The sequence below is a fragment of the Anomaloglossus baeobatrachus genome, chromosome 3, assembly GCF_048569485.1.
Source record: "Anomaloglossus baeobatrachus isolate aAnoBae1 chromosome 3, aAnoBae1.hap1, whole genome shotgun sequence".
Lineage (NCBI taxonomy): Eukaryota > Metazoa > Chordata > Amphibia > Anura > Aromobatidae > Anomaloglossus > Anomaloglossus baeobatrachus.
Window position 1 is genome coordinate 282,743,856 of NC_134355.1, and position 27,428 is coordinate 282,771,283.

The window sequence follows — 27,428 nt, forward strand, 5'->3', positions numbered from 1 at the left end:
AGCATTAGCCTCATGTCTCGTTCCTTTATAATATTCTGAACTTCGATATTGAAACAACCTCAGCAGAGTTTTTAAAGCCAGATGTTTGTTTTTTATTTATTTTTTGCCATAACAGGAAAGTACTTTTTTTTGCATATTTGCACTTGAAGTATGAGAGCTTTTTAATTGCTGTGATTATTTTTTTATGTATTTGTTTGGTATACATATATTATTTTTATTTAGGCAATGTGACTTACACACAACAATTCTGTTTATATTTATATTTTTATTACATGGTGGCATTTATCATTTGTGCAAAATAATGATATTTTTGCAAGTTTGTACCATGACTTACAGTGCCTTGTAAAAGTATTTATTCCCTTGGCTTTTTACCTACTCTGCATATGTAATCACCCCTTGAAGCCACTAAAAATTTCTGCTGCAGGCAATTATCTTCATAAGTCACATGCTTAGTGAAATGAAGTCCACCTGTGTGCAATCACATGGTGTCACATGGTCTGTCAGTATATACACCTTTTCTGAAAGGCCACAGAGGCTGCAACACCATTAAGCAAGAGGCACAGTTAACCAAATACAAAGAAGACCAAGGAGATCTCCAAACAAGTCATAGATAAAGTCAGGGTTGGGTTACAAAAATATATCCCAATCTCTGATGATCCCCCAGAGCATCATCAAATAGAACATGGTACCACAAACCTGCCAAGAGAGAGCCACCGACCAAAACTCTCAGCCCTGGCATGGAGGGCATTAATCAGAGAGCCAGCACAGAGACCAATGATAACCCTGAAAGAGCATCAGAGCTCCCAAGCAGAGACTGGAGCGTCTGTCCATATAACCACAGTAAGCTGTACACTCCATAGAGTTGACCTTTATGGAGAAGTGGCCTAAAAAAGGCTTTGCTTACAGCTAAAAATTAGAAGGATCATTTTGATTTTACCAAAAGACATGTGGGATACTCCCCAAATGTATGGAGGAAGGTGCTGTGGTCAGATGAGACCAAAATTGAACTTTTTGGCCACCAAGGTAAGCACAATGTCAGGTGCTAAACCAACACAGCTCATCACCCCAAGAACACGATCCCCACAGTGAAACATGGTGGTGGCAGCATCATGCTGTAGGTTGATTTCAAGCAGCAGGGATGGGAAACATGGTCTGAGTCAAGGTGAAGATGGATGGGGCAAAATACAGGGATATTCTTGAGCAAAACCAGTTTCAGTCTGTCAGTGATTTGAGACTGGGACGGAGGTTCACCTTCCAACAAGACAATGACCTAAAGCATACTCCTAAAGCAACACTCAATTGGTTTAAGAGGAAACATGTAAAAGTACTGGCGTGGCCTGGTCAAAACCCAGACCTTAATCAAATTGAGAATCTGTGGTCACAATTGAAGATTGCTGTTCACCAAAGGAAACCATCTAACTTCAAAAGCTGGAACAATTTTGCTTTGAGGAATGGGCAAAAATCGTAATGCCAAGATGTGGAAAGCTCAGAGACTTATCCAAAGCGACTTACAGCTATAATTGCTGCAAAAGAAGGCTCTACAAAGTACTGACTTTGGGGGGAAGGAGTGAATAGTTATGCACACTAAAGTTTTTAGTTATTTTGTCCTATTTGTTGTTTGCTTCACAATAAAATAAAAAACAAATGTATACAGATGTAGGCATGTTCCTTTACATGAACTGATGCAAATCTTCAAAAAACCCTGTGACTTTCCAGATTGTAAAACATGAAAAATGCCAAGGGGGTGAATACTTTTGCAGGACACTGTATTCTAAAATTCAAATATAGATTTTTTTTTTATGAAATCTTTTGATATTGGCAATGTTTCTCCTTAGCTATATTAAATCTGTTTTCTTTTTTTCCATGAAGGCCCGCTTTTTTTCACTCTACAAATTCTAGTGTTGAGCCAAAGTCAGGCATAAAACATATGACATTTTTGATAAATGTAGCACACAACCTGTTGACATAGAAGACAAGAAAACTATAAAAAAAAGGGCTTCAAAAATTCTCAATAACAACTTTTTGACATTTCAGAAAGAATTGAACAAGATCACTGTAATTATAAAAACAACAATTTTAACCTATTCCAGATTTCTGAACAGGAACCATCAGCCCTCTTAATAAATCTGTGCACGCTGCACAGGGGAGATGATATCGTGATTATTATTTAGATAACTATGTTAGATAGCTGTCTTTACTACAATAGTTAATATGATTTCATTGCAATGTTGATTATGACCTTCTATGTACTTACCGGTTGACCTTGCCACCAGGTTTCATTAAACTTTTCATTTCCAGAAAGAGAGAAATTCTTGTTCATATAGATATCATACATATTGTTGTCAATAATTCCATTTGATTCTGGATACAGCCCCTAGATTGAAATAGATTGAAAATATAACTAAATTGCATGGCCTATAAGTCTCCTGGCTTGCAACTCCCCACAAGGAGAAATATTCCCCCTTAGACGCGCTTACAGAGGCATCTCACCCAGCCAAATCAGATCTAATGCTTTGCACTGATGAGGGGCAAACAGACCGAAACATGAAAATGAAGTACTTGGTTTGGCTTCTTATCCTTAATTATGTGGCAATGCTCTTTGAAAGGTTGATATAGACTTTTAAGATTGCTACATCCAATAGGTGGTGGTAGAGTTCAAGTCCTCTTCTACTCTAAAATGTTTATTTGTATAAATTACTACAAATGAGAACACGTGAACATAGATAGGCAATCTCTACAAATGAAAAGGCATACTAATATAACAGGTGTGTTTTTACAGTGGGACAGGACAATATAGTATTCAATTTATGGATGCAATGTATACATCAATCAAAGATTCTATATATTCTATTACACAAACATTCTAAAGAACATCAGCCTATCTCTGTCATAATAAGATTTTGCTATTGTATTTCAACCAGGAATTTTATTTTTTTAATCTACCAGTGATTTATTATTTATTATTATTATTCGAAGACCTTGTCAACACAACGATCAGTAAATAAGTAATGGAAATGCAGTGGGTCAGACTGACATAAAATACATGACAGAATTTTTAAAAAGAACACTCCATACATTACTATAGAAAATCAAGCTTTTTTGCCAAAACTGATATGTTGTATAGCAACTAAACAATTTGTACCATTTTTCTGAATTACCGGTGCACTTTTTCCTGAGCAACAATATTTATAATTGTCCAAAACATTATTATTTAATCACTTACTCATATAGTACATTACCAAACAACTGTTGTTTTTTTTTTCTTAATTTTCTGAACAAAAATGCATGAATCAATGGGAAATGCAAAATCTATGTAAAGTCAAAAAAGGCTTTTTTTAATACATTTTTGTTTCTGTTTACGTACATTAAAAATAAAAAGTGCAGCTTTTCTTTTTGATAGCCTATAGACAACAGAAGAGGGAGTAGGGATAGTAGAGCAAGAAATGACTGCAAGATCAGACTATACGGGTGGGCCATAAGTATGGATACACTCTGATAAAAACGGTTAGGTGATATCAGCAACCACTTCCATTTTATCAGGGTGTATCCATACTTATGGCCCACCCAGGGTGTATCCCTATTAATGGCCCACCTAGGGTGTATCCATACTTACGGCCCACCCATGGTGTTTCCCTACTAATGGCCCACCCAGGGTGTATCCCTACTAATGGCCCACCCAGGGTGTATCCATACTTATGGCCCACCCTGGATGTATCCATACTAATGGCCCATCCAGGGTGTATCCATACTTATGGCCCACCCAGGTTGTATCCATACTTATGGCCCATCCAGGGTGTATCCATACTTATGGCCCACCCAGGGTGTATCCATACTTATGGCCCACCAAGGGTGTATCCATATTTATGGCCCACCCTGTAGACTACATATCTTCCTTTTAGTCTGTAACCAAGACACATGAAATTTTTTGAAAGAACTCAGCACAAAAATAGTAATATATTTTAAAATGAGGAGCATTTGTTTAATTTCACACATAGATACAAAAAGTGTACATAGCTTTTAAAGGGAACATTTCTTGTCCCCTACGCCCTCCAACCCAGCAATGTTGATACCTGTATGTCCAAATTCTCCATCTAACCAGCCCTGTATAATGCTATTCACTAGTATGAATCTTTAAAAAACTACTTATAAACCTCGCTTTCCCTATGCTTATAATGACCTTGACTAGTCAAAAGGGCTTTAGTTCCCCAGACTAGTCAGCCCTCTTTTAATGTTATCACACCCCTGTTAGAGTGATAACATGATTTCCACAAGCCGGCATCACTGCAGCTCTTGGAAATATGCGCACGGCAAGTTTTGGCCTTGTCAGTGCACTTCAGAAGAAGAATGGACAATTCCCAGGAAGGGACACTTGATTAATCTGGCTTCTTCAAGCAGCAGCACCGTACTATTCAGGTCTCTCTATATATCTTGTTTGACTCTTCTAATTATGTTTTCCCTGAAATACCAGAGTATTTCAGAGCATAACATACATGACTACAAGCATGCATCAAAGCTCCGAATTATGCTACCCGTGGTTTTGGCACATTAATCAAGTGATAGGTTCCTTTTAAACATAAAGCTATGCATTCTCTGGCAAAGAATTTAAAATTATACTTACAGTGACTATTGTGTAGTGATTGGGAAAAGTCTTTGTTGGGTATGCAGATCTCATGTACTTTGAATGTGTTCCACATTTCTCTGGGGTATTAAGAAATAATTTATTATACTTTTCAAATATGAAAACAAAATCATATATCTGCCAAAAAGCTCAATCCTGAACTCAAGCAGTGATCAGAAATTATCAACATTTTGCACAGTATTTTCATACATTTTTACTTATGTCACATCCCCATAAAAGTTGATATCCACCATTAGCCTACCACATAAAGTTGACATCCACCATTAGTCTACCACATAACATGTTAAATGAGTATCATGAGCACTGTGCATTAAACAGGGGCTGGCTACAAAGCAGACTTGTTCTATCTTGATAGATCGATGAGTAATCTCACAGCTTTTTTTTTTCCTCTGTAACTACGGCTCCTGTGAATGTCCTAGTTACAGTGGAAATCTATGCAGTAAAAAAGCCAACAAAATACAATTATAGAAAAAAAAACAGAACCACAACCCAACCCAGTACCTATAGACTGCCCAAATTACCCAAAAAGGATATATTTTACAAAATAACCCCAAAAATGCTGAAGCAATTTTAAAACTTTATTGTAATGTGAATTTTCAAGGAAAAAAAATTGCAATACTAAAACTGTTTTTGCTCTTTATGCAATCCTCGTTTATTATTAAAGCTAAAACAACAAAAATCAGCTAACTTATTTTTTAGCCAACTGACAAAATCATACCTTTCTAACATTTATGGACAAAATATTAAAACAAAAACTCACTCAATTTATTAATGGTTGGCATTAAATCCCCCCATGTCTGTAAATATTCTGCTCGAAATCCATCCAGAGAAAAAAGAATAACAGGTGGGAGATCAAAGCTGTAAAAATACAGAATAAATAAGGCTGTAAGGTGAACACAAGTGTAAAGTTGCAATAATAAGGTAACTGTAAATCTTTGAGCAAGCAATATACAGTTGGCAAATTATGTGTATGTAGTTTACCCTGCTCAATTTAAAAAGGGTACTCTTTAGAGATAAAAAAAAAAAGTATTTCAATAGTCATGCCTAAGATAACGTGAATAGAGTTGTTTGAAGGCCTGACAGTACCTGTTATTGGATGTGACAGTGGATCTGCTTCTTTCCCACTTACTTCTGGGATGTTGTGTCACAGATCAGGGGGCATGGCCAGATCCTAGTAACAGCTGGCCCATTTATAACACTTATCTGGGCATTTGGGGTGCGGGGGAAAGGGATTTTTTTTTACCCCCTATGAGAGCCATTCAGAGACTGCAAGTTGTTCTCTGGGGGTGTTGGCTCCCTTCATTCACTGCCTGTGCTGTATGTTTGATGTTCCGTGAATGACACAAGCCCCTGCAATACTCATCCGAGCACTGATGCTCGATCGAGAATGGAGCAGTGATGAGCATGCTCGCTCACTAGTACCGTATGTAAATTGTATAACATGACATGTCTTGTACTGCTTTTGCATTAAAAAGCCCATTTTGTTTTCACAGGTTCCCTTTAAATAAGAACATAATGGAAGCATGGATTACAAAAGTTTCATGGTATTACATAATTTATTGTTTTGGGAACTAGGTGGTATATTTATTTAATTTTCCTATTATTTATAAAGGTTGAATAATATATACTGATGTATAGTGTTGAAATGTTTATATAATCACAAGTACAGAATTCTAAGCTTGAGAACATTAGATGTCTTGAATTGTGTCACAAGAGAATGTGATCTAACATGTCAAACAATAAACTTGCTGACAGAAAAAAATAATACAAATATGGGGTGTTAACTTCCTTAAATGTTATACCAACCTTATGTTTCTCAACAATTACTTACCCTGCAGGACACTGTGGAGTGGCACTGCTGTTACAATCACCTTCTGCCCAAGCAGTGTCTCCTATAAGTCAAGAACATTCGTGAAATCCAAGAGCGTAAAATGTATTCCAGAATCACTCAATTGTACATTACATAGGTTCAAAATCCTGATGACATTGGGGATGTGACTGTATTCAAAATTAACCAATCACAGTTAAACTCATGTTAAATAGGAGAAGGGTACAACATTTTCTACAAGGGATTAGATATGGAACACTGTAATGACGGTCAAGATGCAACTTAAATTTTGCACAATAGCAATATTACATAGAACTAGAATAGATCATTATTAGAATAGAATATAATAGAACATCATTAGAAAATGATGAAAGGATAAGAAGAAAATTGGTTCAGGAGGCTGACAGCCATATTAAAGGAGCTGCAGGGATTTGTGGCAATTACTAATTGTGTAGTGCATGTGACAACTTGCATATATATAAACTTTGCATATACTAGTCTGTGGGGTAAGATGACAAGATGGAAGTGTTTGCTACAAAGAAAAAGCCCCAAGCCCTGCTATGTTATGCCAAATTCTACATCAAGCCTGCCAAAAACACTTATGAAAATATGTTATAGTATACAGAGACCAACGTTGAACTTTGTGTCTATAATTCGAAAGAATCAAAAAAGAACTCCGACACACCACAATGAAGTTAGCTAGATATCCCATCTCGTCTCAATTGGAAGTTCCTGTAACTGCGTTGGTGGTAAGGATGAAGATCCAATAATGACTCCATTATTGGATCTTCACCCTTACCACCAACGCAGTTACAGGAACTTCCAATTTACTGGTATTGCTGCCACTTTCTTGTTCCCCTGGAAGACATCCTGTCAATTTCTCATTATATCCATTGAGACGAGATGGGATATCTAGTCTGAGGGTATTATACCTCTTTAATTACGTGTCATGTCATTTTCATTCATGTAGAAGAAAAGCTCCTCGTTGAAAGCTTAACACTTAATTCTTGAGTGTCACTGCCTATTTAGACATTATACCATACACATGAAGGTATTTATTAAGACTGATTGTATAGTCATTCCAGATAAAGACGTCTGTTCATAATTCTTCTTGGTGCGAATTGATGAATATTTTGATAGTATTTAGTCTCATGGTCCTTGTGAAAGATCCACCTTTGGATCGAAACGTTGGACGGACTAGATTTTCAAACACTAAATAAACCATTATTTTCAAGCACAATTCTGGACTTCTCTATAACTCTATTGTGGTGTGCCGGAGTTCTTTTTTGATTATTTGGACTTTATTACTCCAGAGCACCCAATTTCATAGTTGAGCCAGGTTTGTTCTACAATTACTTATAATTCCAAAGAGACACTATGTAGACAGATAAGCATTTTTTTTGCATCTGCGTACGCTGATTTTACGCGAAATACAAGCCGTTCAAACACCGCACTTAGCTCGCACAGGGCTGAGCATCACTCATACCCAAGCACAGCACTGCTCGCTTGAGTGGTTTGCACTCGTGACTCACTCGAACTTTGAACTCAAACTTTGTTTTTTTGGAAGTCAGTTTCCGAACCAGAACCTCAGGTTCTCTCATCTCTATTGATCAGCCTAAATCCCTAAGTCTGAAGTCATTCTATGTGACGGCAGACTTGTGAATGCTTACATTTGCACACAATGTGTGCTGTGGGGATTCTTTGGTGTCAAAGGCGGGAACAGTGGTCACATGGCTGTGGGTATGCGATATGTTAGAATCCAATTAGAATGTGGCAGAGTTGCTCAATATGTTTGCATTGAGCATGGACGCGCCCCTCTAATCAGTTTCTGGCTGGCATCAGCCACGTGAACACCATTCCAAATTCTGGCACCGGGAAATCCTCACAGCGCATAGTGTGTGCAATGTCAGCATTAAGTCTGCAGTCACTTAGAATGACGGAAGACTTGTGGATTAGACCAGACAAACTCTTTAATTTGTTCCCATTATGACATCCTGTAATATTACAAGATATAAGGTTTTAATAATAAAATGTAATACTGGTGTTTTTATAATATTTATTATTCTTTCAATGTATAATGTTTGAGTGGTTATTTGGCCATGTATTATAGATATTATATCTCACCTTTGCAAACAGCTCGGTAGTTTGTACAACAATCTCCTTTTGTCACGCAATCTTCTGAGCAGGAGCAATAACTGCCAGCAATCCGCTTCTCTTCGCATCGTACCGTGCTACACGTCCAGTCTTCCTCTGTGATATAATAAAACAGCTGATAACTAAGTCGTAGAATACAGTAGTAAAACAAGAATGTCAGCAACTATTGAACTCTACAAATATTCCAAGCAAATGATTGAAAGAAAGGTTTGGCGGAATATCAGTGCAGTTATTTTGAAGCTCCGATAAGAAAAAGATAAGTAACCATTCCGACATATTCTTCCACAGTTTATAAAGTTCATGTATCATTTTTTATGATACATTTCATCTAGAGTTGTGGCGAAAAGTTTGGCTACTGACACAAATTTTGGTTTGATGCGTCACTGATTTTAGATCTTTTAGTCAAATGTTTCTATGGTTACTGATGTTTCCTACATGGTCCCATAATTTCAATGTTTTTGCCACCAAGCCACTTAAGCTGGGTTCACACTAAACGACAGCGACAACGACGTCGCTGTTACGTCACCATTTTCGGTGATGTAACAGCGACCTTGTAAGTCGCTGTTATGATCGCTGCTTAGCTGTCAAACACAGCAGAAGCAGCGATCATAACGTCGCTGTGTTACATGTTCAGAGAGCAGGGAGCTGCGCTTAGCGCTGGCTCCTTGCTCTCCTAGGTACAGTACACATCGGGTTAATTAACCCGATGTGTGCTGCAGCTACATGTCACAGTGCAGAGAGCAGGGAGCCGCGCGCACTGCTTAGCGCTGGCTCCTTGCTCTCTTTGCTACAGTATACATCGGGTTAATTACCCGATGCATACTGCAGCCACATGTCACAGTGCAGGAGCCGGCGCTGGCAGCAAGAGCGGAGGCTGGTAACCAGCGTAAACATCGGGTAACCAGGGAAAGGACTTCCCTTGGTTACCCGATGTTTACGCTGGTTACAGCTTACCGCAGCTGCCAGTGCCGGCTCCTGCTCGCTTCATTTCGTCGCTCTCTCGCTGTCACACACAGCGATGTGTGTGTCACAGCGGGAGAGTGACGACGAAAAAATGAAGCTGGACATTCAGCAACGACCGGCGACCTCACAGCAGGGGCCAGGTCGTTGCTGGATGTCACACACAGCGACAGCGACGGGACGTCGCTGCAACGTCACCGAAAATGGTGACGTAGCAGCAACGTCGTTGTCGTTGTCGCTGTGTATGACACCAGCTTTAGTTATCACTTTTGCCTTGTGATATGGTACACTATTATGATGGAAAAAAAACAAACTTATCACAACAATTACAAGCAATTTGGTGAAGGAAAATGCTTTTTCCACCATGATGGATTACCATGTCACAAGTCAAAAGTGATAACTAACTGGAGCAGTGAACATAAGTTATAACATTAAAATTTTGGGGCCAGGGTCAAGATTATCACCAGATCCTAAACTCATTGGGAACCTATGGTTAATCCTCAAAAACCGGGTGGACAAACAACATAGATACTATGATAAACCCCAAACACTGATTAGGAAACAATGGGTTGGCACTAGTGATGGGCATGGAGTAAAATGCTTTGTGCTCGGTACTCGAGATGATGATTAAACATTACGATGCTCTAGTACTTTTTACTCAAGATTTTACTCAAGTCTAGCAGGTCAGATGCTCTGTCAGGCTTGACTCGAGTAACAAGTGTAATGGAAGTCAATGATTGGCCAGTTCAGCTCTCATCCACATACACCCTGCCATGAACAGAGCATTTCCAGGGATGGGAAGGGGATGGGGGTTTTTTTGGACACACTACATCCAAAAATGTTGTTTTACCACTAGTGAGAGCCATCCAGAGATTGCAAGTGGTTCTCACTGGAGTGCCGGCTCCCATCATGCTTTGTGCTTTGTGTTAAGTTTTGTTGTTTTTTTACAAATGACACATCCAAGCACCCGTGAAAGTCAGCTGAACACTCTGAGTACCCTTGATCAAATATTGATCAGTGGCAGGTACACTTGCCCATCAATAGTTGTCACTAATGATGGGCGAGTTACGCGCCACTGCTTGATACTGAATTGAGTATTGGGGTGCTAGGACACTTGCGGGTGCTCGGATGTGTCGTTTGTGAAAAATCAAACACAAAACATACACTTTCTTCACTGATTGAATATGTTGTCAACTTGCCTTTGATGCGAGCTTGCACGCCAAACCTGCATTCTTCCCTATAGATGAAAGCTGAATTTATTCAGCCTTCATTGCCTCTAACATTCACAGGTGAATCTGGGCTCTGCCAGAGGCTGTTAACCTGTTAAATGCCACTGTCAATCTCTGAGTGGCATTCAACGCGCACCGGCAGGAGAGTGCACTGTTCTGCACCATCATCGTTGTGCTGGCGTCGCAATTGTGGGAGACCGATGAGCCTCAGTATAGGGGGGATGCACCCCCAACTTGCACAAAAGCAAGAGAGCAGACAAAAAACAACAAAAAACTGAGCTGTAACAAAAAATCAGTAAACATGCAACATTACAATCATGTAAGGGGACCATTCACATTGGAGTTTTGACATGACACAAGTCAGGTATATAAAATGTTTTTAACTTTTAGTTGGTTAGGGACCGTCCCAGATGGGTACACCTTGACGAGGTGGGATGGCTTCTTACCTTTTTGCAAAAATGTATGCACTAAGTACCCTGTTATTAAGCACTTGCATTTTATTTATTGATATTCAGGGTATTTTTTATATAATTTTTCTGTTTTTTTCTTGTCTTGAGGTTGGCCTTTAAATGCTTTTAATGTTGCATGTTTACTGATTGTTTTGTTACAGCTCAGTTTTTTGTTGTTTTTTTGTCTGTTCTCTTGCTTTATTGCAAGTTGGGGGCGCAGCCCTCCTTATACTGAGGCTGAACAACCAACTGCTTCCCACTTTGCTGTGTATTTAATCTGGGATCCAGCTGACCATTTGTTACCATTCACATTGGAGTTTTGATAGACACAAATCAGGTATAGAAAATGTTCTTAACTTTTAGTTGGTTAGGGACCGTCCCAGATAAGTACACCTTGACGAGGTGGGATGGCTTCTTACCTTTTTGCAAAAATGTATATACTAAGTACCCTGTTATTAAGCACTTGCATTTTATTTATTATTATTCAGGGTATTTTTCATACAATTTTTCTCTTTGTTTTTTTCTTGTCTAGAGGCTGTCCTTTTCATGCTTGTAATGTTGTTTTTTTGCTACAGCTCAGTTTTTTTGTTTTTTAATTTAAAAAAAGGTAAAATTGCCCACCTTTTACCATATTAAAAATTAAGAGAAAAAAAATTACATTATTGGTATCGCTCCATTCATAAAAGTCCAATATATCAAAATATTAAATAAAATAATACGATCAGCAAACAGCGTAATGAGAAAAAAAACAAAATGCCAAAATTGCAGTTTTTCATCCAGTGCAACAACAGGAAGAAATGTAATAACAGGCGCAATCAAAACATCGCATATACGCCAAGGTAGTATAAATAAAAACATTGGATTGTGGTGCAAAAAAATAAGCCCTCACACAGCTCCATATCCCAAAAATGTAAAACGTTACGGATCTGGGAAAGTTGTGACACAACATGTTTTTTTTTCAAAATTTTTGAATATTTTTCACCCCTTAAATGAAACAAAAAACATATTTGGTATAGACGTAATCGCCCTGACCTAGACAATCATACTGCCAGGTCAGTTTAACGTTAAAATGACCCTAGAAATAATTAATTAATTAATTGATTAATTAATTAATTGATTAATTAATTGCAGATTTTTTATTTTTTTTTTCTATTCTGCAACATTTGGATTTTTGTTTCTGCTTACTATGACAGCATATGGTAAAATGGATGGCAGCATTCAAAATTACAACTGATCCCACAAAAAATAAGCTGCCACACGGCTATATGGACGGTAAAATAAAAAAGTTACGGCTCTTGGAATAAGGGGAGGAAAAAACAAAAATGGAAAAACAAATAATCACCAGGTTATTCAGAGGTGAATTATTGTATTTAAACATTTTAAATAGTTAAATAGTTATATAGGTTGAAAAAGAGACCTAGATCCACAATTTCAACCTTTCTCCACCAATTATACATACGGTATCCTTCGATTACCCATAACGCGATTTGTTGTGAGGAATTCATCTATCCCTTTTTTAAAAATTGTTATAGTGTCTGCTATTGTGGTACGGCATTCCCCAGTCTGAGTTCTCTAACTGTAGAGAATCCTTTTCTATTTAACTTCCAGAATCATCTTTCCTACACCAGTAATGAATGTGCTTTGTAAGGTCTTTGGAAAGAATAAATCATGTGCCAGTCCTTTATATTGACCACACATGTATGTATACATAAAAAATGAGATCTCCTCTGAGATGTCTTTTTTCTAAGCTAAACAAGCCCAACTTTTTCATCATCTCATCATATGGGAGGCCTTCCTTCCCTTGTAAGAATCTGGTTGCCTGCTTTTGCAGAATAGCCAAGTCCTTTTTCTGTTCTGTAGTTTCGTGTATGAGAGGATGCTAAACATTAGGAAGAGAACGTCATTGCAAAATCAAATTATTTGCATATATTTAAAATAAAAGAATACGTGAAATTATTATTATTATTTATTATTATTTATTTATAGAGCACCATTACTAACTAAACTAAACTAAATTACTAACATAAGTGGTGCTAATAAAGATTGCACTTCATACTTACTTGGCTTTACACATAGGTCTTGAAAATCAAAACAACAGTTTCCAGGTTCAACACACTGTGTATCACAGCTGCAATCACCTTTTCTAACATTTTCGGTGTCATTACATCTGTTCCTACATGAAACTGGAAAAGCAAAAGGGAAAGAGTTAAGTCTATATGGACTGACATTCCTGTGGGTATTAAACAATATGGACACTACAGTGGGCACTGTTTTTACTTGCAACCCCAATTCCAAAAAGTTTGAGACTCTGGGTAAAATGTAAAGAAACAAGAAGGGAATGATTTGGAAATATATTATATCCATATTATATTCACAACAGAACATAGAACATATCAGAAAGTAAGACATTTTTCCTTTTAATTTGAACAAATCTCAAACAAGTTGCGGAAAAGTTTGGAGTGGTACCAATGAAAAACTGCTGGAGTGTCAGTTTTCAAGTAAATCATATGGCTGTGTATAAAAAGGGCATGTTAGAGAGGCAGAGTCTCTCAGACGCAAAGATGGTCAGAGGTTCAAAACTATGTTAACTGTTCTAAAAACTGTGGAAAAATTTTAGGAAAATGTTTCTCAATGTAAAATGGCAAAAGCGGGCTTTACACGCTGCGACATAGCTAGCCGATGCTAGCGATGGCGAGCGTGATAGCACCCGCCCCTATCGTTATGCCGATATTTGGTGATCGCTGCCGCAGCGAACATTATTGCTACGGCAGCGTCACACGCACTTACCTGGTCGGCGTCATCGCTGTGACTGCCGAACAATCCCTCCCTCAAGGGGGAGGGACGTTCAGCATCACAGCGATGTCACCGCGACGTCACTAAGCGGCCGGCCAATCAAAGCGGAGGGGCGGAGATGATCGAGACGAACATCCCGCCCACCTCCTTCCTTCCTCATTGCTGGCGTGTGGCAGGTAAGAAGAGGTTCCTCGTTCCTGTGGCGTCACATGTAGCGATGTGTGCTGCTGCAGGGACGAGGATCAACTTCGCCCACGCGACAGCAGCGATATTTGAGAATGGACCCAAAGACTTTTAATATTCATCCATCTATAGCACATAATATCAAAAGATTCAGAGATTCTGGAGAAATCCTTATACACTAGAGACAAGCTCAAGGTCAATATTGGATGCACGTTATCTATGAACACAGAAACAGCACTTCATTAAAGCCAGGCATGACTTATCATTGTATGGGCTCAGGAATACTTCCAAGAATCAATTCCTGTGAGCTCAGTTTACTGTGCAATCCAAATGGTAAAGTTATATCATGCCAAAAAGAAGCCATATATCAACACAATCCAGAAACACTACCAACAAAGAGGACCCAGGACTGTTGAGCAGCTAGAATTCTGCATCAGACAAGAATGGGACAACATCCCTCTTACAAAACTCCAGGAATTGTTCTCAGACTTCCCAGATGTCTATAGACTAATGTAAGAAAAAAAAGAGGGAATGATACACAATAGTGGACATGTCCTGTCCTAACTTTTTTGAGAAGCATTACTGGCATCAATTTCTAAGTTAGTTATTTTATTTTTTTCAAATTAAATGGAAAAATGTCGAACTTTTAATTTCTGATGTGTACTCTGTTCTGTTGTGAATAAAATATGGCTACAACAGATTTCAAAATCATTGCATTCTTGTTTTTTTTTACATTTTACTCTTCAGCCCAACCATTTTGGAATTGGGTTATAATAACTGTTTTTATGAATAGAGTTATATTAAACAGTAATTAAGGCTATGTTCACACCGTGCATCTTTGCTAACCATAAAGATGCAGTGTTTATGGTCCAAAGGAGGCACAAAAACGCACCTGCGGCAAAAACACATCAAAAAACGCATGCGTTTTTCACACAATTTTTTCTGTGTTTTTACCACATTTTGCCCAATGCGTTATTTAAGGCCAATCTATTGACTGGAAGGGCTCAAAAACGCAAAAAGAATTGACATGCTGCATCTTCAAAAACACAGCCAAGATGCAGACAAAAAAAGATGCACTGTGTGGACAGCAACATAGAAATCTCATAGACTTTGCTGGGAGAAGGAAATACTTACAATTAGGTGCATCTTTGTGACCTCAAAAATGCACCAAAAACACAATAAAAGATGCAGTATGTGAACCTAGCCTAAACCTGTATTTTTTATGATTTCTGTCCATCTTGGAAAATTATGAAACTTTTCAAATCACTTAAATAGGGGATTTGTCTTCATTCATGTAGAGAAACATTGCATGTACGTGATTTACAAAACTCTATCTTTTCCCAGTCTATTTTCCAACCTTCTATTGTAGTAATATGAAAACATACTTACAGTGCCTTGCAAAAGTATTCAGCCCCTTTGAATTTTTCAACCTTTTCCCACATTTCAGGCTTCAAACATAAAGATAAAAACAATTTAATTTTGTGGTGAAGAATTAACAAGTGGGACACAATTGTGAAGTTGAACGAAATTTATTGCTTATTTTAAACTTTTGTAAAAATTAAATAACTGAAAATTGGGGCGTGCAATATTTTTTGTCCCCTTTACTTTCAGTGCAGCAAACTCACTCCAGAAGTTGATTGAGGATCTCTGAATGATCCAATGTTGTCCTAAATGACTGATGATGATAACTATAATCCACCTGTGTGTAATCTAATCTCAGTATAAATGCATCTGCTCTGTGATAGTCTCAGTGTTCTGTTTAAGCACAGAGAGCATCATGAAGACAAAGGAACACAACAGGCAGGTCCATGATACTGCTGTGGAGAGATTTAAAGCCTGATTTGGTTACAAAACGATTTCTACAACTTTAAACATCCCAAGAATGTCACGCCTGCCTGTAGCCACAGACTCAGACTGGCTGTAAGGGGAGTCTAGAGAAAAGTTGCTCACAAAGCAGGACCCAGAGAACTCCGCAACCCTTTAACCCCTATACAGGGATTTGGAATTACACAGAGCCCCAGAGATCACTACCTCTGGTAGACTGTAGTCCGTGGTAGTCAGGCAGGGTCAAAAACCAGGAAATGCTAAACAGGAACAGAATTGGCAGGCAAGGGCGTAGAGAGGAGACAAAGCAGAGGTCAAATCCGGAACTGGCAGCAAGGTACAAAAATGACAGACAGGAGGGTAGTCAAAAAACAAGCAAAGGTCAGCGCACAGAAATCAAAATACAAACAACACATGAACCAGGAGTACAGAACTATCTCTGGCAGTGGTCACATGACAGGAGGGGGAATAATAAGGGTGTGGTGTCTTCCCATTGGCTGCAGGTGAATGATGGCAACTTCATCTGGAAGACACACGCCACCTACAGTCAGCCAGTGGTAATGCAGTTTCTAGGGAAACCCAGCTTAGTGGATGAGCGGAGCCTGTGCTCAGCAGAGCCACGGGCACCGACTCCTCTCCCATCACCAGCACTATCCATGGTGGGAACACTGCGTCGCCTGGCGATCGGAGCAGAAGTTGCAGGAGCAGACTCCGGTGGGGACATGAAAAAGAAGCACTGTGCAAGCAATCATATGGAAGGAGTATCATACCACTGCAAATCTACCAAGACCCGGCCGTCCATCCAAACTTTCATCTCAAACAAGGAGAAGACTGATCAGTGATGCAACCTTGAGGCCCATGATCACTCTGGATGAACTGCAGAGATCTACAGCTGAGGTGGGAGAGTCTGTCCATAGACAACAATCAATCATACACTGCACAAATCTGGCCTTTAAGGAAGAGTGGCAAGGAGAAAGCCATTTCTCAAAGATATCCATAAAAGTGTCATTTAAAGTTTGCCACATACCACCTGGGAGACACACCAAACATGTGGAAGAAGGTGCTTTGGTCAGATGAAACCAAAATCAAACTTTTTGGGCACAATGCCAAACAACATGTTTGGCATAAAAACAACGCAGCTCATCACCTTCAACAGACCATCCCCACTGTTAAACATGGTGGTGGCAGCACCATGATTTGGGCCTGCTTTTCTTCAGCAGGGACAGGGAAGATGATTAAAATTGATGGGACGATGGATGGAGCCAAATACAGGACCATTCTTGAAGAAAACCTGTTGGAGTCTGCAAAACTTAAAGGGCCCGATTAATATTGCACGCCCCAATTTTCAGTTTATTATTTTTTATAAAAGTTTAAAATAAGCAATAAATTCCGTTCAACTTCACAATTGTGTCCCACTTGTTGATTCTTCACCATAATATTAAAAAATTTTATCTTTGTGTTTGAAGCCTGAAATGTGGGAAAAGGTTGAAAATTCAAGGGGGCCGAATACTTTTGCAAGGCACTGTACATTGAGTACTGATGCTGGCAGCACCCATCATCTCCTCTGAGTGTTGTTCTTCGGGTGCAGTCAGACGGCCTTATAACTTGGACAACTATCGTATTGCAATGTTAGGACTGTCCGGTGGCCCTCCTGACCTGACTGAGGGATACATAGAAATACATGTTGTCAGGAGAGCTGCCAGTCCGTCCGAACATTGTGATATGATCGTTGTCTGAGTTATATGTCGTTGTCTGAGTTATACGGCCTTATGATTGTGACCTTATCAGAACAATCTCTTGCAGAAGGGTTATCTTGAGAGTTCATGAGACACAAGTGCTGACGGCTGAGCTGACACTTGCACTGACATTATCAGTACTGCAACAGACTACGTTCTGATCTAAAGGCAGGCAAATAGACTAGGGAAAAGTAAGGGTTTGGAAGCCACCTACATGAAAAACTATTTATAAGAATGAAGGTTAATCTCCTAATAAATTGGTTTGCAACATTTTATATCTTACCATGCTGTACTAAATTATTAAAAACAAAATAAAAGTTTAGTTACACTTTAAAAATGTTAAACTGTTTAGCTTCAGCCTACAGCCACTGTGCATAGCAGGCTACAGAGTGAATTAAGTCAAACCAACAGTGAGTTTTTGTGCAGAAAGCAGTCTGTAATCATTATGACCACATCAAAGTTCGCATTTTATGTGGTCATACTGTACGTCAGCTTTGCAGAAAGATCACAAGAAGAAATACAGTATATCACAAGTGAGTACACCCCTCACATTTGTAATTATTTTATCTTGCCATGGGACAACACTGAAGATATGACATTTAGATACAATGTAAAGTAGTCAGTGTACTGCTTGTATAATAGTGTAAATTTGGTGTGTCCTCTAAACAACTCAACACACAGCTATTAATGTCTAAACTGCAGGCAAGAAAAGAGAGTTCACCCCTAAGTGAAACTAGCAAAATTTTGCCCCAAGTGTCAATATTTTGTGTGTTCACCACTCTTTTCAAGCACTGTCTTAATGCATGAAGTTCATTAGAGCTTCATAGGAGCCACTACAATGCTCTTCCACTCCTCCATGATGATATCATGTAGCTGGTGGATGTTAGAGACCTTGCATTCCTCCACCTTCCATTTCAGGGTGCCCCACAGATGCTCAATAGGGTTTAGGTCTGCAAACATGCTTGGCCAGTCTAGCATTCTTACTCTAAGTTTCTTTAGCAAGGCAGTAGTTGTCTTGGAGGTGTGTTTTGGGTCGTTATCATGCTGGAATACTGCCCTGTGGCCCAGTTTCTGAAGGGAGGGGATCATGGTCTGCTTCAGTATGTCACAGTACATGTTGGCATTTATGGTTTCCTCAATGAACTTTAGCTCCCCACAGCCCCCCACTTTGACAATCCCACCACCATGCTTGACTGTAGGCAAGACACACTTGTCTTTGAACTCCTCACCTGTTTGCCTCAACACACTTGATACCAACTGAAGCAGATACATTTATTATGGTCTCATCAGACAACAGTACAAGGTTCCAGTAATCCATGTCCTTAGCATGCTTGTCTTCAGCAAAATGTTTGTGGGCTTTCTTGTGCATCCTCTTTAGAAGTTTTCGTTCTGGGATGATAGACATTGTGAGACTCATGTGGGATTAGTGGATGAGGGCAGGTATATCTCACCCCGGTATCGGTCCTATGTGACTTAGCCTGGCCAGGATCACCTGGCTACTACTGGATTAATGGGAGGTGAAGGACGGAGGTAAAAGGAATCTGGGAAGTTGGGGGAGGGTCTCCATCTGGGAACACAGTAAGCCTGTCTGTGTAGGAGACACTTGTGAGGAGCAGTGCCTGATGTTTGTAAGGTTTAGCTGGAAGGGAGAAGCCCTCCAGTTGGTAGTTAGGATATCACCGTGTATAGTTAGTGCCGGACAGGCAAGGATTTATTTTGTTGGTGTTTTTTTTTCCTTTTGTTTATGCTTCACTGCAATAAACCTGACCAAGCGTCAGTTACACCTTGAATTCGGCTGTCTGCCTGAGGTGAATACGTGCCCTTTGAACCCAGCAAAGGCGATCCCGGAGCGTGTTATCACATTGTGGTGGAGAATGCGGGCAGCACGTTACAGCGCATCATAATGGATGACGTGGTGAAAGCGCTGGTACAATCCGCAGCTGTGCAGCAAGAGGCTAATCGCTTGATGTCGGCACAGTTGAAGGAACTGGTGGAATCGACGATTAGAGACCGCCAACTTTTGCAGCAGGTGGCGCAGCGTCTGGCGACCGTACCTGAGAGTAATGCGGAGGCTGACCAGAGGGTGATTCATGTGAGTCGGTGCTGGCAGAAATTAACCACAGAGGACGATGTGGAAGCTTACCTGACCACGTTTGAACGGACGGCGGAGCAGGAAAAGTGGCCAAAGGAGCGATGGGCCGACTTGCTTGCACCGTTTCTGGCAGGTGAGGCCCAAAAAGCCTACTTTGATCTTGAGCCTGAAGCAGCGCATGACTTTGATAAACTAAAAGCCGAGATCCTTGCCCGGCTGGGAGTGACGACGGCCGTGCGAGCACAGAGAGTTCATCAATGGACTTATCAGCCCGATAAACCACCGCGGTCACAGATGTTTGACCTCATTCACTTGACCAAGAAATGGCTACAGTCTGAGGTTTTGACGGCGCCAGAGATGATACAAAGAATCGTTCTTGATAAATACCTAAGAGCTCTACCGCCGTCTCTGAGAAAGTGGGTAAGCCATGGAAACCCCACAACAGCGGATCAGCTAGTGGATCTAGTGGAGCGTTATTCCTTGGCAGAAGGACTTATGGACGATGCTACACATCCTCGCTCTTCCCCTTCTCGACGAGGATCTGGTAAGACTGTTCCAGGGTCATGGGGAGTAGGAAAATATCCTAAGGCAGTGGAGGAGGAAAACAGGACTGCTGGCCCTGTGAGGGCTAAGGTGCCAAACTATGGTCTTAGCAAGGGGCCCGTGAGGTGTTTCCGCTGCCAGGAGGTGGGCCACATTGCTGCAAACTGTCCAGTAACTGCAGAACCGATGCAGTGCGATGTCACGGACTTTGAAAAACGCAGGGCTATGGTTGCACGGGTAGTGTGTGTTGCTGCATGTCAAGGCGATATGAAAAATCACCTGTGTGAAGTGTCCATTGATGGCAATACTGTTGTTGCACTATTAGACTCGGGAAGTGTGGTGACTCTGGTAAAGGCCAGTCTGGTAGCAGTCCCGATGGGACCGTCAGATAAATTTTCTGTGACATGTGTGCATGGAGACACCTGCTCGTACCTCACAACGGTCTCCTGCATTACTACGCCCTATGGGTCTGTGCATCATAAGGTGGGACTAGTACCAGCGTTATTGCATGATATCATTTTGGGCAGGGATTTTCCCCACTTCTGGCAGTTGTGGGAGAACCAATTAGTACCCCAGGGTAGCCGCACGGATGATCCTTCTCCCACACCTTGTGTGGGCCCGGAGCCACTAGAGGATGCCCCACAAGAGGGTTCAGAGGAGGAATCCGCTGAAAACAACCCCCAGTTCCCCTTTTCAGTTCTGGCGGGTGATTCCAATGAACCCGGGGCAGAGGCGGACACGGGTGGCTGTCCCCCTTCCTCTTGGCTGAATTTGGAAGTCCAGAAAGATGACTTCCAAAGTGAGCAAATGAGAGATCCTACCCTTTCTCAGGCTATAAAAAATGTTAAAATGATAAACGGGGTGCAGGTGGATGCAGGTACTAGGCTGTCTTACACCTACATTGCACTGGAGAATGACTTTCTCTATCAGATAGAGAAGAAGGGGGATGACACAGTACAACGATTGGTTGTGCCGAGAGCCTACAGGCGGAGAGTGCTGGACCTGGCACACGGACACATGATGGGGGGACACCTGGGGGTCCAGAAAACTACCGAAAGGATATTACACTGTTTTGTTTGGCCAGGCATGCATCACGATATTTGCACCTATTGTGAGTCTTGTCCCGACTGCCAAATCTCTGCGCCTAGGCCCCGTTTCTGTAGCCCCTTAGTACCTCTGCCTATCATCGAGATCCCATTTGAGAGAATTGGGATGGATTTAGTTGGACCCCTCCCCAAGTCTGCACGAGGACACCAGCACATCCTTGTCATCTTGGATTATGCCACTCGTTACCCCGAGGCCATCCCTTTGCGTAACACGGCCACCAAGACCATTGCCAAGGAGCTGGTCCATGTGTTTAGTTGGGTTGGTGTCCCAAAACAAATACTCACAGACCAAGGAACCCCCTTTATGTCTAAAGTAATGAAAGAACTCTGCAGGCTGTTACAAATAGCACAGTTACGCACCTCCGTGTATCACCCTCAAACGGACGGACTGGTCGAACGGTTTAACAAAACTTTGAAACAGATGCTCCGTAAGGCGATAGACAAGGACGGGAAGAACTGGGACTACTTACTCCCGTATTTTCTTTTTGCCATCCGGGAGGTGCCCCAGTCTTCCACCGGGTTCTCTCCTTTCGAGCTTCTGTACGCCCGACGTCCCCGTGGACTGTTAGATGTCGCTAAAGAAACCTGGGAGGGACAGGTCACCCCGTTCAAAAGCGTAATAGACCATGTAACCCAAATGCAGGACCGTATTGCGGCTGTAATGCCCATCGTTAAAGAGCATATGATACAGGCTCAAGGAGCACAGAAAAGGATTTATGATAGGGGGGCCAAGATCCGTACTTTTGCACCCGGAGATAGGGTGTTGATCCTGGTCCCCACGGCAGAAAGCAAATTTCTGGCAAAGTGGCAAGGCCCCTTTGAAATTAAGGAACGGGTGGGTGAGGTAAACTACAAAGTGTACCAGGCTGGTAAAAGGAAGCCTGAACAGATTTATCACGTGAATCTGATAAAACCCTGGAAGGACCGTCCAGCTCTGTCAGCAGGTCTGGCCCTTCCGGTCTGCAAGCAGACCATACCGGATGTCGGGACTGCGGAGACTCTGTCGGAGCGGCAAAAGACCGACGTCAAGCAGTTTGTAATCAACAATCACGAGTTTTTCTCGGAAAAGCCCGGGCAGACCACTCTCATTAAACATGACATCATAACAGAGCCTGGGGTAACAGTTCAGGTAAAGCCCTACCGAATACCGGAGGCTCGGCGGGAAGCTGTCTCCCGAGAAGTGAAGACCATGTTAGAGTTAGGTGTAATCGAGGAATCGCATAGCGCCTGGTCGAGTCCGATTGTGTTAATACCGAAACCAGACGGCTCCATTCGATTCTGCAATGACTTCAGGAGATTAAATGCGGTCTCCAAATTTGATGCATACCCTATGCCACGGGTCGATGAATTAATAGATCGGCTTGGAAAAGCCCGGTATATCACGACCCTAGACTTAACGAAGGGCTATTGGCAGATCCCGCTAACAGAGGCCGCTAAAGAGAAAACCGCGTTTTCTACACCAGAAGGTTTATGTGTATATGCCGTTTGGACTACACGGGGCACCGGCAACCTTTCAAAGGTTGATGGACCGAGTCCTGAGGCCCCATAGGCAGTATGCTTCTGCGTATTTGGATGACATAGTCATTTACAGCCTGGACTGGGAGACGCACCTCCAGAAACTAGAGGCTGTGATTGAGGACCTGCGGGAGGCGGGTCTAACAGCAAACCCCAAGAAATGTCATATCGGGCTGGAAGAAGCCCGGTATTTGGGATACGTAATTGGGAGGGGAATTGTTAAACCCCAGATTGACAAGATACAAGCCATTCAGAACTGGCCGCAATCAGTCAACAAGAAGCAGGTGAGAGCGTTTTTGGGAATAGCCGGCTACTACCGACGGTTCATTCCCAATTTTGCGGCTACCGCTGTTCCCCTGACGGACCTTACCAAAGGGAAAGACTCTGTCATGATCAAATGGACCTCGGCAGCCGAAGAAGCCTTCCATAACTTAAAACTAGTTCTTTGCTCTCAACCTGTGCTAATGACTCCTGACTTCCGCAGCGAGTTCGTGGTCCAAACGGACGCTTCTGATGCCGGTATAGGGGCTGTATTGTCACAACTGAAGGACGGAGAGGAACATCCGGTCCTTTATCTTAGTCGGAAACTTAATAAGCATGAACGCAACTATGCCATAGTGAAAAAAGAATGCTTGGCCATTAAGTGGGCTCTAGAGTCCCTTAAATATTACTTGATTGGAAGGAAGTTCCGGCTGATCACTGACCATGCCCCTCTCAAGTGGATGCACTTGAATAGGGAACGGAATGGCCGAGTGACCCGGTGGTTCCTTGCACTTCAGGCCTACCGTTTTACAGTGGAGCACCGCCCGGGGGTGCGGATGGGGAATGCTGATGCCCTGTCTCGTGTGCACTGCTTTGTGGGTGCTGTTGCTCAGCTGCAGTGGTCTGAGCAGAGGGGGGGGATATGTGAGACTCATGTGGGATTAGTGGATGAGGGCAGGTATATCTCACCCCGGTATCGGTCCTATGTGACTTAGCCTGGCCAGGATCACCTGGCTACTACTGGATTAATGGGAGGTGAAGGACGGAGGTAAAAGGAATCTGGGAAGTTGGGGGAGGGTCTCCATCTGGGAACACAGTAAGCCTGTCTGTGTAGGAGACACTTGTGAGGAGCAGTGCCTGATGTTTGTAAGGTTTAGCTGGAAGGGAGAAGCCCTCCAGTTGGTAGTTAAGATATCACCGTGTATAGTTAGTGCCGGACAGGCAAGGATTTATTTTGTTGGTGTTTTTTTTTCCTTTTGTTTATGCTTCACTGCAATAAACCTGACCAAGCGTCAGTTACACCTTGAATTCGGCTGTCTGCCTGAGGTGAATACGTGCCCTTTGAACCCAGCAAAGGCGATCCCGGAGCGTGTTATCACAGCATGCAGAACAATTTGATGCAGTTTAAGGCATATGGTCTAAGCACTGACAGCTTGACCCCACACCCCTTTAATCTCTGCAGTAATGGTGGCCACACTCATATGTCTATTTTGAAAAACAACCTCTGCATATGCGGCTGGGCACATGCACTCAACTTCTTTGGTCAATAATGGCGAGGCCTGTTCTGAGTGGAACTTGTCTTGTTAAACCAATGTATGATCTTGACCAACGTGCTGCAGCTCAGTTTCAGGGTCGTGGCAATCTGGTTATAGCCTTTGCCATCTTTGTGTAGAGCAATGATTCTTTTTTTCAGATCCTCAGCGAATGGTTTGCCATGATGTGCCTTGTTGAACTTCCAGTGACCAGTATGAGAGAGTATGTGAGCGGTAACACCAAATTAACATACCTGCTCCTCATTCACAAATAAGACCTTGTAAATTTAATGAGTCACATGACATCGGGGTGGGAAAATGGCTAACGGGGCACAATTTGGCCATTTTCACTTAGTGGTGTACTCACTTTTGTTGCCAGTGGTTTAGACATTAATGGCTGTGTATTGAGTTATTTAGTGGGACACACCACATTTATATACAAGCTGTACAATGACTACTTTACATTGTATCAAATTGTCATATCTTCAGTGTGGTCCCATGAAAAGATATAATAAAATATTTACAAAAAGTGAAGGGTGTACTCACTTTTGTGATGTACTGTATAAGGGTTACAAACATGAACCCTTTAAACTCCAATAGCGCCTCATAATTCACAAGTACACCTGCTCTGGAGGTGGAAATGGGCTCCGTTTCCTCTTGGGCCACTTTGTGGCTGCACAGGTTGCGCCAATCGTTTGTCCGTCCTTATTACAAATCTGTTGTCAGAACAAGTTCACTGATGGCTTCACTTGTTAACCCATGCCACAGACAGATATGTACAGTGATACTCTGAGGCTGTAGAAGCTAAATGGTTAAAAAAAAGTTTAAGTAAACCCATTAGAAAATACATGGGCTTAAGAACTAACAAGCGAGCAGCATAGTTGTTAACTACCCACTTGTTCTACCTGGTGCCTGCTGAAAGAAAGAACAGAGAGCATCCTCTTCCAGGATTCTTGCTCTGTCAACGGGACGTGACTGTTGACATAATGCTGATTGACAGCTGGCTCCCTGCAGTTAGGCAGCAGGGAGCAGTCAACACTATGACATCAGCAGTAACACCAGTCAACATAGCAGAAGAGAAACTTCTGCTCTGTACACATGATGCCAGTGGAAGCCGCAGTATCACCAGTAGGAGCGGTCAGTGACCACTGTGCCGACAGTGACCTGGGCCAGGCAGAACAGACAGATAGATAGCATCTACCTGCCTGTTATTTCTTAGGTCCAAAGTAAAAAATAAAATAGTGACAGATAACTCTTTAAATATCATAGTAAACATAATGTTAAGAAATTATCTGTAAATATTCCAGTAGTCATTTTGGCATACAGTCACATTTTCCATAATGCTTGAGTTGTAGGTACTCTAGCATCTTACGTACATGAAGAAACTCTTGAGTGGCTACATGTCTTTAACAGGATTATAATGGGCTTTTCTACACAATGCAGGTATTTCAGTCACTATTCAAACACACATATAGTATATAACCCCAGCACTCAAAATGAAAGCAAGAGAATTTTTTGTGATGCAAGTGAATTTATTGACACACTGCAAAAGTGAACCTAAACCAGAGCAACACCGACGTTTCGGCGTAGAGCCTTTCTCAAGGTAGTTGCCTGCAAAGGTGTGAAAAATGACAAAAATAAGTGCATGTATATACAGGTGGGATACAGAATATATACAGAATAAATACAAGAAATATTTACAAAAATGTACATATGGGGAAAGAACATACATCAATGGTTACAGCTGGATGGCGCGGGTCACAAAGGACAACCGAAATAAAGGGAGGCAAGGTTCTTTCACAATTGCAGAGTGTGCTCTAATAACATAATGGAGATAAGAGTTAGTAGGCATGTATCAGACAAGGAAGTACCATGGGGAGAAATGGACAAATGGATTGCCAGGCGAAGGTACAAGCCAAAGTCAATATCCTGGGGTGTGGAGAACAGAGAAGATGTAGCAGAGGAAGAATAGGGTAGTAAAGGAAATGAGATATGTATAGAAGAAGAAAGAAAGAGGGGAAAAAAGGGGAAAGGAAGAAGGAGCAAGAGGGAGAAAGAGAGAGAGGGAGAAAGAGAGAGAGGGAGAAAGAGAGAGAGGGAGAAAGAGAGAGAGGGAAAAAGAGAGAGAGGGAGAAAGAGAGAGAGGGAGAAAGAGAGAGAGGGAGAAAGAGAGAGAGGGAGAAAGAGAGAGAGGGAAAAAGAGAGAGAGGGAGAAAGAGAGAGAGGGAGAAAGAGAGAGAGGGAGAAAGAGAGAGAGGGAAAAAGAGAGAGAGGGAAAAAGAGAGAGAGGGAAAAAGAGAGAGAGGGAGAAAGAGAGAGAGGGAAAAAGAGAGAGAGGGAGAAAGAGAGAGAGGGAGAAAGAGAGAGAGGGAGAAAGAGAGAGAGGGAAAAAGAGAGAGAGGGAAAAAGAGAGAGAGGGAGAAAGAGAGAGAGGGAGAAAGAGAGAGAGGGAGAAAGAGAGTGAGGGAGAAAGAGAGTGAGGGAGAAAGAGAGAGAGGGAGAAAGAGAGAGAGGGAGAAAGAGAGAGAGGGAGAAAGAGAGAGAGGGAGAAAGAGAGAGAGGGAGAAAGAGAGAGGGAGAAAAAGAGGGAAGGAAAAGGAAAGAGAAGGAGACAGAAAAAGAGGAAGGAAGAGAAGAGAGGGAGAAAGAGAGGGAAAGAAGGAGGGAAAGAAAAAGAACGTAGAGATAGGAAAGGGGAGGAAGAGGAAGAGAACAGCAGGTGAGCACAGCAACCATAAGGAACAAGGAGAGAAATACATACCGTATGCAGAGGAGTGACAGTGCCACTGTGGAGGATGGGTGAACGCCTGTAACAGAGAATATCATAGCCTGGTGAGGTCGAAAAGCAGGGTGCAGAGACAGT

General features: G+C 41.6%; 1 protein-coding gene and 1 long non-coding RNA gene across 3 annotated transcripts in view; one reads left to right on the forward strand and one right to left on the reverse strand.

Annotated features, from left to right (window-relative positions):
* Positions 1–27,428, reverse strand: part of ENPP3 (ectonucleotide pyrophosphatase/phosphodiesterase 3) — a 213,944-nt gene that overhangs the window by 107,156 nt on the left and 79,360 nt on the right. For both annotated transcript variants that reach the window (XM_075339878.1, XM_075339879.1), the window contains exons 3-8: positions 13,320–13,442; positions 8,592–8,717; positions 6,471–6,531; positions 5,400–5,497; positions 4,619–4,698; positions 2,255–2,374 (exon numbers count right to left, since the gene is read on the reverse strand). In XM_075339878.1, the coding sequence (XP_075195993.1) occupies positions 2,255–2,374; positions 4,619–4,698; positions 5,400–5,497; positions 6,471–6,531; positions 8,592–8,717; positions 13,320–13,442 (608 nt within the window). The remainder of the gene's footprint in view (positions 1–2,254; positions 2,375–4,618; positions 4,699–5,399; positions 5,498–6,470; positions 6,532–8,591; positions 8,718–13,319; positions 13,443–27,428) is intronic.
* Positions 1–27,428, forward strand: part of LOC142296376 (uncharacterized) — a 61,976-nt gene that overhangs the window by 24,925 nt on the left and 9,623 nt on the right. Inside the window, exon 2 of the long non-coding RNA XR_012751629.1 lies at positions 6,133–6,183. This is a non-coding gene — a long non-coding RNA (uncharacterized LOC142296376). The remainder of the gene's footprint in view (positions 1–6,132; positions 6,184–27,428) is intronic.